This window comes from Phaethon lepturus, unplaced genomic scaffold (genome assembly GCF_000687285.1).
Source record: "Phaethon lepturus isolate BGI_N335 unplaced genomic scaffold, ASM68728v1 scaffold1194, whole genome shotgun sequence".
Lineage (NCBI taxonomy): Eukaryota > Metazoa > Chordata > Aves > Phaethontiformes > Phaethontidae > Phaethon > Phaethon lepturus.
Genome location: NW_010533735.1, coordinates 77,998 through 89,240, shown reverse-complemented (window position 1 = coordinate 89,240; position 11,243 = coordinate 77,998). Strand labels below are relative to the sequence as shown.

Genomic DNA, 11,243 nt, shown 5'->3' with positions numbered 1-11,243 from the left:
GTATTATTTTTGTATTATATTTTTAGTTGATGGCAGGCATGCCTTGGATGTTTTTCTATATTGTTTAAATCATGTACATAACCTAGAGTTAATGCAGTCTTTCTCTGATAATCAACTCTCCATTCCAGAGTTAATGAGTAGGATGTTTTCTCCCTCTGAACAGCAGGATATGTGTGCTTGCTCTACTAGCATGTTCTTTTTCCTTCCTTCAGTCCCACTCTTGCCATGGCCCACAGGAATCTGACTGGGAGCTGTAATGTTAACTGTGGATGTAAGATTCATGAGTACGAGCCTGTCTGTGGATCAGATGGAATAACATATTTTAATCCTTGCCTAGCTGGCTGCATCAATGGTGGAAACCATAGCACAGGGGTAAGTGCTTCACCCACCCACCCACCTACACATAGCCCCTCGGGACTGATGCAGATCCAAGACTGCTCTGTTTCTAGCGCGAGCATCCCCCTTCTTATGGTCTGGAGAAGTTGCTCTGCTGCTGACTCATGCATGAGTCTTCCCATGTTTTGAAAGGCTGGTGTTGCACAGTTCCACTCCCCTTCCTTTCAGTTATGTACAAATTTGAGGCACAAGCTCACTTGTACCAAGCAAATCCTCCAACCGATTGAGTGCGAAGTGCCACAGCATGGGGAGGGCTGGTGTTTCCAGTAGACTCTGAAGACCCTGATGGTAGTGGCCTGCCTGTCTGCTGCTCCTGCAGGGCTCAGAGAGGGGACCTTGAGTCAGTGTCATCTAATTCAGCTTTCTGCTAACATAGGCAGCCATGTCATATTGTCTTTCCACAAGCTCATCAATGTTACTCTTAAGAGCAGTGTTACTCTTTTTTTTTTTTAATTTCCTCTCGGAATGGAAGGAAGACCTTAACTCTTCAGGTAGTTGGAAGTATTTTAAACTCCTGTTTAAATTTAGCTATGGCCTGTTTAAAGCCATTGGTGTTTATATCAGCCTCATCGTTTTGCATAAGTAGCTGTTGGACCTGCACCAGTGTATTGATAGGTCTTTTCTTTGTGTGGCTAGATAAAGTCTGCCTGTTTATTCTGCTCTTGTAAAATAGTTTGGCCATTCTCATAGCCCTTCTGTAAACCTGTTCCAGGCTAAATGAAGTGATTGTCATTGAACTCAAGTAACCAGAACTTAAGGGATGTTAATAATCCACTTTATTGGAAATACATTGCCTCTTGGAATGTTTTCTGCCTTGAAAATACAAGACTGTTGCAACCCAGTCTTCCAGTTATGCTGGACTGGGGAAGGGTATCCTGCTGGCAAAATTACAGTATGGAAATTTGGCAGTTTCCAGGACTAGCCTGAAGAAAACAGCTGAAAAGTAGAATATGACCTAAATACCAACAAAGCATCATGGTTGTGCTTGTTTCGTACAAAAAACAAACTCTCAGATTCTTCTGTTATAGAACTGTCTTTTAAAAAAAGAGTAATTAAGAAAGACAGGAAGCAATGTAAACATTGATTTTCTCAGGACATGATTGTGCTTTCCAGAAATCTTATTCATAATGTATCAGTCTCCTGATTTGCAGTCCTGAGCCAGCCTGTGAAGCAGGACGATGTTAGGTCCAGCACTGCGCTTTCTCAGGTTGACTGGATAATGGTCTGAAAATGCAGGTTCGTATGTAGATGCCACTGAGAACAGATTAGTTTCCTTTATAGTTTTTGTTTTGGGAGTATGTTGCTGTTTTTTAGTAGAGAATTGCTTTGGCTCAATTGGAAAAGCCTGTGATGTAAGCCTGTAGTTAACTTTCAGTGTCTGTATAAATCTTATTTGTGCTTTGCCGGATTGAGACATAGGTTTGATCTTTGCTCCACTTCACCTGTTGTCAAACTGGCACAATTAATTCGTTTAGTAGGGAGGTACTTTGGAATTATGTGTTCTTCACTACAGATTTGAAACATACTATTTCCTCTTATGATTTACGAAAAGGTCCTTCATGGCCTGAAGTTTTAACTCGGTAGCTAATGGTGAATAGAATAGGACTGACATTGGTAAGAAAATGCATTTCTTCATTAAATAATACTTTATGTAGGATGCTTTCAAAAACAACAAATGTGAACATGTGCCACTGTATAACACAAAATGTTCCTAACCTATGACATTTCGATTTAAGTTTATAACGTATAGTGTTTTCAAAATTAACCACTTAAAAGTTGGAAGTAGGAGAAAAGAATGCCAGTGTGCAGTTCATACCTGTTTCATCTATATCTATTCTTATACTCTAGCATTTCTGTTGTGTCATGTCTGTCTCATTTAGTACACAGACTTGGTTTCTCTGGTGATGAACCAAGATTGTGTAGTAAAGAAGATTATTTTCCATAGGATGCCTACTTGGCATTTGCATTTGGAAGCAGTAAGGAGATAAGGTGAGGGACTGTAGGAAGAAAGCAGATACTCATGTGATATTAGAGTGGAGTGCTGCTTTGAGAAACTGGATTCTGTCATTGCCTCCATTCCTAAGCAATGCTGGGCAAGTCACTTAAAACTTCTCCCAGTTAGTCATTAATCTCGTATCACTGGATTCTGTCATTGCCTCCATTCCTAAGCGATGCTGGGCAAGTCACTTAAAACTTCTCCCCGTTAGTCATTAATCTCGTATTCTTCATATTCTGGATGATGGACATGAGCATTAACCAGAAGTGCTGTTTGTAGAAGCGCTGATTGCCTGAATCTGTATCTGAAGGCAAGAAAAGTTATGTTTTGTATATATAAAGTGGTATATAATGGAAAATGTTCTGAAAAAAAGGACCCTAATTGTCTCAAATTAGCCACCCACATTCGTGAAACTTTTGATCTGTTTCAGTTACTTAGCTACAAAATAGAGCTAACAACATCAGTGCCTCATCTCATAATTGTTTTGAAGATAAATTACTCCTTTTTGAACGAGTTAAGTTATATGAGTGTGATAGAAAAATCCATATGAAATATGAGTCATTCTGTATTTGTAGTGGTATATGTTTAGTGTGAGGAAAAAAATACCTGGAGCCACATTTTGAAAATGGGAGATAAAATACTGGATAAATTGATTTATTATCAAGATGGTCAGCTAAATCCCATGGGAAAAAAATGTGAGGCTACGTCATAACATGAACACATACAAAAGTATACATTAAAGTTGACAAGGAGCTATAATTTGGGTATTTCCTGATGTCCAAGTGCTTAAATTTGCAACCTTAGGATGGTCTTGTAGCTTCTGTGCATGTGTGGTCCTAGGTTTTATGAATGCAAACACTGAAACTAAAAGCTCCTTCCTGTAACAAATATCACATGGGTCCTGACCTGTTTCTTCTCTAGCGCCGGAGTATTCTGAGCTGCTGCACACCCCTTTGCCATTACATTAGTTGAAAACAGTAGTAGAATAAATGTGGCAGGAGGCTGTTTCTGATCTAGCTCTCCCTCACCTTGCTCAAATCATGGTCCCCCTTGCCTATGAAATGCCACTTCTTTATTCAGTCTCTTTATCCTAATTTCAGCCTCTTTGTTCATTCAGGAATCCCTTGTGTCCTCCAGTCTCACTGTTTAAGTCTCTGCTTTCCCCTTATTCTGTGGTTTTGCTCCTTTCCACATCCCATCTACATCCAGCTGGAACGTCCTGGGCTCCAAGCGAGAAGTGCAGCTTGTTGCTCTTTAATCGAATCTGGGTAGACTTCCATTGGGATGGCAGAAGACAGCTCCTGAATATGAAAGTCAACAGCCTGCCAAATTCCAGAATATGGCATTATCAGTGCTGCTTAAAGAGTATTTCCTCACAGTTTTTGTAGTACAATAGAAACAATTCTTTTCTCTAGCCTCCCTATCAGAAGTTATTGAATTGTTTTGGCAGAATTTTCCAAAAACATTCCAGAGTTTTTTTTAAACTCAGCCTAAACAAAGCAATGGAAAGGCAATCTCATCGTGGAGAGTCCTGGCCAGCTTTAAAAAATACTTGGAGTGATAAACTCGCTTGTACTTGGGATAATGATGCTAGAGGCAGAAGATTCCGGATTTGGAAGTACCATGGGACTGTAGTACCATGCCTCTGTGCAACGTCTTCCTCGCACGAATATTTCACGTGGAAATGTTCTTTTTCACTCTTCCCAGGTAAGAAATTACACAGAATGTGCCTGTGTCCAGAGTCGCCAGGTGATCACTCCGCCGACGGTGGGCCAGCGCAGTCAGCTCCGGCTGGTTATCGTCAAAACCTACCTGAATGAGAATGGCTACGCTGTTTCTGGGAAGTGCGATCGAACCTGCAACACGCTTATCCCGTTCCTGATATTCCTCTTCATCGTTACCCTTATAACAGCGTGTGCCCAACCATCAGCGATCATAGTGACACTCAGGTGAGAACTTAGGTTTTTTAAGTATTTTTGCTGTGCCTGCTATTAAGCCAAACATTAAGCTTATGCATCCTTAAAAAGTGAATAGAATAGGGCTGGCATGAATTGGGTGAAACTTGCTTGTGTTTAGAATATGTAACACGATAATGCACTTTAGGAAACATGAAGTGCCTGGTGATTTCCAGGTGATACAAGGGGAGAACAAGTAAAAGGATCGTGTAAGAAAATGATTACTCCTGAAGAAATTTTCAACCTTCTGAAAGCAATGGTTTGGATTTTCAAATGCAAATAAAAAAATTAATATTTGACTAATTCCTAGTTCAAAAAAGAGAGGACATTTTAAAACGATCCTTATGTCTTTCTTAAAATTGTTCATTCCTGCCACATGCCCATTTTTGAATTGTCCCTTTTTTACTTCACAAGAATTTTGAACTTTTAAGCACTGTACTGTAGTTGTGTTGTCACCGTGGTCATTTAGGGGTAGAGAACAACACAGTCTTTGTAGGTTTAGGGAAAGGTAGTGTCATTTATTTGTCCATTCAAAAATAAAGTGTTCAGGTTTTTGGATTGGCTTTTCCCATCTCTGCCATCTGGTCTGACAAGCATTATCACTCCCTACAACGTCTTTGTCCATTTAAAATACAACCTTTGTTAGTGAACTTCAGTCTGATTTTTAAAGAAAAGTGAGCTGAGAAAAGAGAATATGGTCTACTGCTAAAATAAATTTGTATTTTTATAATACATGTTGCTGTTTTTAAAAGAGGAGGAGGAAGAATTAGAGGAAAATGAGGTAACTCCACTATTTACCAGGATTTACAAAGCACACCCATAGGTATCGCTTGTGGCCCAAGTTCGTTCCCCGATTTCTCAGTTTCTGAGTGTTTGGCTTCAAAACCTTGATTTTACAGCTGTACTCCTTTGGCTGCAGTATTTTTTGTGTGTTTTTATCTTATATTTCAGTGTCATTAAAAGCTGCCTATCTTAATTTCAGACCTCTAGGTTAAGATTTAAAAATATTTTTTAAATCAGAAGAAAATTTGTGATTTACTAAAATTGTAGTTACATTGTGGAATATCATTATTTTGTGTTTAGTCTTCTGAAAGCCTGTCATTTTTCCTTTGAAACTAATGGGGAAAATCTTGTATTATTTGTGTTGAAAAGGAACAGTGTTTAAAAGGACTGTTTGGATGTTTCTACTGACATTTTTCCTAAAGTAACTCCAAAGTGCATATGCTACAGAGAGATCTGTTAAATTCAAAAGAATTTCAGCAACTTAGTTCTCCATTAATTCTAATTTGTCTTAAAAAGATTGAGAAAATAAAGCAAGAGATTGTATGAAATAATAGGAAACTATCATGAGAAGCCATGAACACTTTGGGTGGATTCTCTAATTTCCTTAATGGGTTTGGATCAAATTCTTCAGGCTCAACATAGGTGAAGAAAGATTCAAAGATAGGACTGAGATTTTGATTAAACAGGGACAGGAGGGACTAGCTATATTTTTTCCTAACAATAAGAGTTAACAATATTAGAAGCTAAATGGAAGAAATTTAGATGAAGATTATTATAGTTCAGAAAAAATAGCCAGAAGGTAAAGCCAGAACATACCGCAATGATTATCAATTATGACTGTTTCTTGAAAGGAGTTTTCTTCTCACCTGCTAGGTCTGTGGAAGATGGAGAACGACCCTTTGCGCTAGGAATGCAGTTTGTTTTATTGCGAACTCTTGGTAAGTCTTACAGTTATTCAGCATTCCCATAAACCACCGTGTTTCCAAAAGGCTTGCCATGTTCAGTTTAAATGTACCATAAAACCAGTAAAATTCCATAAATCTGCCACTAATTGCCTGACTAATTGTATTAGGAACCTAAAATTAATAGCTTCTAAAAACATTGTAACTGAGCATGTATTTAATTGGGTTTTTTTGTTACTGACTTTCTAGAACAACTTCTTTGTCCCAGAAAGAGATATTTTTAGTTTTTTAAATATTCTATTTAAAAATTAATACAGTTACTAAAGGTTGTTTTATAAGGATTTTTTCTTTTTTAGAAGCAGATATTTTTGTTGCTTTCAGCAATAAAAATAACACTTTGCTTTTTTTAAAATAAGAAGCAATTGTAATTTAATGTCTAATTTCAAATGTTTCAAAGCAAAAGAGGTGCATGTTAAGTCTTTATTCCACAAAATAGTTTCTTTCAAGCTCTTGACCTTCTAAAATCCTGCCTATAAAGAGCACTCCAGGTATGCAGCTACTATGAAACATGTGAATAGAGCAAGCAAGGACTGTTCTGAGTGAGAACAAGAGGAGAAGCCCCTACAGCTGCATCTGGTCAGTGAGGAAGTTTTCTTTGACAAAGGAAGTTTCTGACGTCCTAAAGGTGTCATATTTCCAGGGAAAGAAGGAGCCTTCAGTGGGCTGGCTGCATTTGTAGCAGCCTTAGAAGTTAAAGTCTGTTTCTGAGGAAGATGTCTTCAAAATAAAATTTAAAATGTTATTTGTCTCATCACTTCTATCCATCTTTAGTAACAGAAACATTTTGGGGTCCTTGGTGCTTTTTCTCTCTTTCCCAGCTCATGGGAAACGGATATTCAGCAAGTAGGGCTCGGGAGAAAATGTCATATTTTGTTCCTCTCTCATATTTTATTTCCTGAGAGCAACATTGAATTTTCTCTTGGGGGACATGTGACTCAAGAAGAGCTGTCTGAGGATGGCAGATTGAAGCAAGACCTGTTGTAAGGCGTTGCTGCATTGTCTTCTTTGCTTGAATTCTTTCCCATTTGTGGCATGTTACATGTGTGGGATAAGTAGTGTTGGTGGGAAGGTAGGCTGACCAGTTTCCCATTATTTTGCATTACGTGTGAGAACAGCGGTGTGGAAATCTCAAAACTTGTCAACCTCTACCTGTTTGTCTAAGGCATATAGTCTCTTTGAAGTTTTCCACTATATACTAACAAATACCATTTCTCTTGCTATTTTTATTTCAGCTTACATTCCCACTCCAATTTACTTTGGGGCTGTTATTGACACCACGTGCATGCTTTGGCAACAGGATTGTGGCGTACAAGGATCTTGTTGGGAATACGACGTCACCTCATTTCGTTTTGTCTACTTTGGGTTGGCAGCTGCTCTCAAGTTTGTGGGATTCTTTTTTATTTTCCTGGCCTGGTATTCCATTAAGTGTAAAGAAGAGCAACTGCAGAGACAGAGATGGAGGGCTTCGCCGGTGAACACTGTGAGTGAGATGGTTGGCCAAGCTGGACCCCAACAAAACTATGTACGGACTAGATCCTGCCCTACCTTCAGTTCCCGAGGAGACATCAGTGTGGCACAAGGAATGAACTGTGTAGCACAGGCATACCCCAGCCCTTTTTTAGAAGCAATAAATTCCTCAAATGAAAATGCATTGGAAGAAGTCACTGCTGAGATATAGACCCGTGGCTTGGTAATGTAAGATTTAGTTTTGTTGGTTGACTTAATTACGGCGCCTTGTAAAACACCTGTGCCTTCTATTTTTAATCTAAATGTAACATGTGATAAAACCAACAAAGCTTAATGCAAACAACCATAGTATGTTTCTGAGGGCTGGATACCTCAAACCAACCCAAGTTCTCATTTCTCCCCTCCCAACAATGGAGTTTTACAAATTGTGTTTGTAATTATTTCAGATGTGTCCATTAAATGTCCATGCTCTGCTCTAATATCAGTGTAAGGGTGAGGTATTATGAACAGTAGAAGTCAGTGGAAGAGTGACAGAACCTCATATCGTTGATGTCTAGACATCACAAAGATGCTTAAATGTGTTGTCAGCTTCACATCCACAAATGGTATTTTTAAGAGATGAGTAATTACTGTGAGTTCTGCTACAAAGCACAACTGAACTTATTTAAACTATGCAACTTATTTGGATAATTGTATGTGCAGCAAATTACGTTTGAAGTTTGCTTTTAAAGACATTACTGCAACTGAATTTGAAAGGGGCTATTTTCAGACATAAGCATTAAATTAAAAAAGGACATAAGTTAAAGTACTGTTAATAACATGTTAAGCCATACAAAAGTTATGCATCAGGTAACGTTTGCAAATGTGGAGTCGTAATATCTTTATCCTGTCAAAATGTGCATTAATTTTCATTTGATGGGATGTAGTAATTCTTCACAAAAGTACACAGGCAAGGAAAGTACAATGCTTGGAGTAAAAAACCTCAGTATTAATTTGTAATAACATTGAGATGTAGGAATCAAACACACATACCAGAGCAGGTATGTGCACATTTCTGTAACGATGCAGGCAGTTAGTAGGATGGCTGTTACTAGCACCAGATCCATATTTCTCCTGAAGAAGAAAATAGCCAGTTATAGCTTGATAGGAAGAGCTTGGCTGTCCTTCAGAAACACATGCCAGTCTAGTTCAGCTTTGGTGAAAAAATCTTGAGGGAGAGCTGATGGCCCCGTTTCGTGTCTGAGTGGCCACCTGGGACCCGGTGGACACCTCACAGCCAGCGACGGCACAGTGCTTGGGCTGGCACCGCTCACTGCCTGCTGCAGGAGTGAGCAGAGAGACCCTTCAAGTGCGCGGCACGCAGCCTGCCTGCCGCAGTGCCCGGCACGAGGCTTTCCCCGTCACTCCTGGCACCACCGGGGTCCTGTGCTCCCTGCCACCGAGGACAGCTGGGGAGGGGGTGCCAGCTCAGACCCTGGGTCCCTCTCCTTTCTGCCCCACTTCTGCCTCTCCCGTTGCCTGGTGGTGGGCAGGCTGGTGGGACAGGTCTGGAGGTCCTAGTTGTGTGGTTTGTCCCACATGTGGCCACCTTTCTTTTTCTCAGCCTCATTGAAAGCTTCTGTGAAGGCAAAGGGTGAGTTGTTTCTCCTTTGCCCTTCCAGGGAATTGCTAAGAATAGAAATTATCTGCAACCGTAGAGCCACAGGTTATGATGTGGTCTTTGCTTATTCCAAATTACCGTAGTTCGTTTTCTCCCCAGGACATGCTAAGACTTTGTAATCAAATGTACTTGGCATTTCATTTCTTGCTCTGGAGGCTTGGTAGTGCCGTGCTTATGATGTACTAATGATGTCTCAAAGGGCAGAGAATGATTTCAGGTGGACACTAGGAAGTCAAAGCTGTATTTTGCCCTGCAGGGGAAGTCTTAGAAGTTTAGGAAGTTAAAAGCATTCTTTTAAGAGGACTCAGTGATAGTCAGGTTTGGATTTTGCCATGTGGACAACTTGCATGAAAATAAATAGGAAAGAGCAAAACTTCTACATATTTCTGAACAGAGTTCAGAAGAGTCCTGGTCTAGTTTTTAATTTATAATATGTAAGTTGATCAAACATTATATGGAACCAAGTCTTTGGAATTAAAGAAATTAAACTAAGTCCTTGAAATTAAAAAAGGCATCCATTGAGTTGTCCTGGGAAGAGTAGATTTCCCTCTCCTCCTTTGATGGCTGCCTTCCTTCATCCCTGGCTCTCCTTGACCCGCCAGTGGGACTACTCAAGGGGCTGGTTCCCCTGCTTGAAATGGTGGCTGCTTATTTCAGAATGTCTCAGTCCACACTGGAACAGGTTGCCTAGAGAGGTGGTAGATGCCCCATCCCTGGAAACATTCAAGGTCAGGTTGGACTGGGCTCTGAGTAACTTGATCAAGTTGAAGATGTTCCTGCTCACTGCAGGGGAGTTGCACTAGATGACCTTAAAAGGTCCCTTCCAACCCAAGGATTCTATGATTCTATGATTCTGTGATTTATGAAGTTTGTAATGACACCTGCTCTCTCTGACTGCAAATTCTGATGCTTCTACCCCAAACTACAATGTAGAGAAATATTGTTTTCATCACCTCCTACTATTCTGTACATATTAATAGCTTTTTGGGGTCAAGCCTGAGAATTTTTTTTCTCTTGTGCAGCCACCAGGCACAATACATTCTCTGTCAGCATGCAGCACCTGAGATGCTAGCTTCTACACTCCTCATCCTGAGGAATAAATTTTCTTGGCTCAAAAGTATCAGGTATATTTTTTTACTATAGGAGGTCAGAATAGATGATAAAAATGTCTCCTTTTGCTCCAATCTCAAATTCTTCTTGCACCAGGGATTTTGTGCTTCGGCAAAAATTGATGCAAAGTAGTAAGACAAAGTAATCGCAGCCCATCACCCATCATTTTAATCACTCACCCATTTTAATCAGCATGGGATGAGGTGAAGAGTGACAATCTTTTCAAATACCTCAGAAACGGGGCATTTAGGGAATTGTAAAAGGCTGGAGATGAATCATCTATGCTGATCTACTGTGCCTCGTGCACTTCTGTTACATGCGAATAACGAGGGAGAGCAGATTAGGCTTGTAGGATTGTCTGACGCTGATGGCAGAGAATGAGAGTGAGAGAAATGACACATCTGCAACTGCTGCAGCTTCTGAGATGATTTCAAGGGAATTCAGAGCTTGTTGGAATGGAGACCACCTGTTTTTTAGGAAATCCTGACACTTTGATTTCTAAAAACATTCATTTTCTGAAATGTTTGAGAAGCTGGAATGTAGAGGGAAAGGTGTTCATTTTGGAAATACTGAAAAAGCCTTGTTTACATACTTTCAATAGCCTTTTAATTTTCCTTCCAAGATTGTATGCAAAACAGAAAGTAATTCGTTACTTTTCAAACAAATTTGTTAGTATTTTTGGATATAGATAATTCTGACAATATGAATATATTTCTACAAAATCACTTAATTAAATCAGCATCCTCTGAAAGAAAGAAAACCCAAACCTTGGCCAGTTTTTGATCGATTCCTGAAGGAGGAAGTGAGTGAGTTGTAACAATCTAAACTAAGCCAATAAAAGCATGCAGGGGAAACACATTAACTTTCTAGAGAAGCCAATTCCAACATTGTCAACATTAACTGAAATATGGACT

General features: G+C 39.6%; 1 protein-coding gene across 1 annotated transcript; it reads left to right on the top strand.

Moving 5' to 3' along the window:
• Positions 1 to 212: 212 nt before the first annotated feature.
• Positions 213 to 7,954, top strand: SLCO5A1 (solute carrier organic anion transporter family, member 5A1; the record flags this gene model as incomplete). The annotated part of the gene is made up of 4 exons (XM_010285277.1): positions 213 to 372; positions 4,100 to 4,341; positions 6,004 to 6,068; positions 7,325 to 7,954. Coding segments are annotated over 4 exons (913 nt in total), but the record flags the coding sequence as incomplete, so codon positions are not given.
• Between the last annotated feature and the right edge of the window lie 3,289 nt (positions 7,955 to 11,243).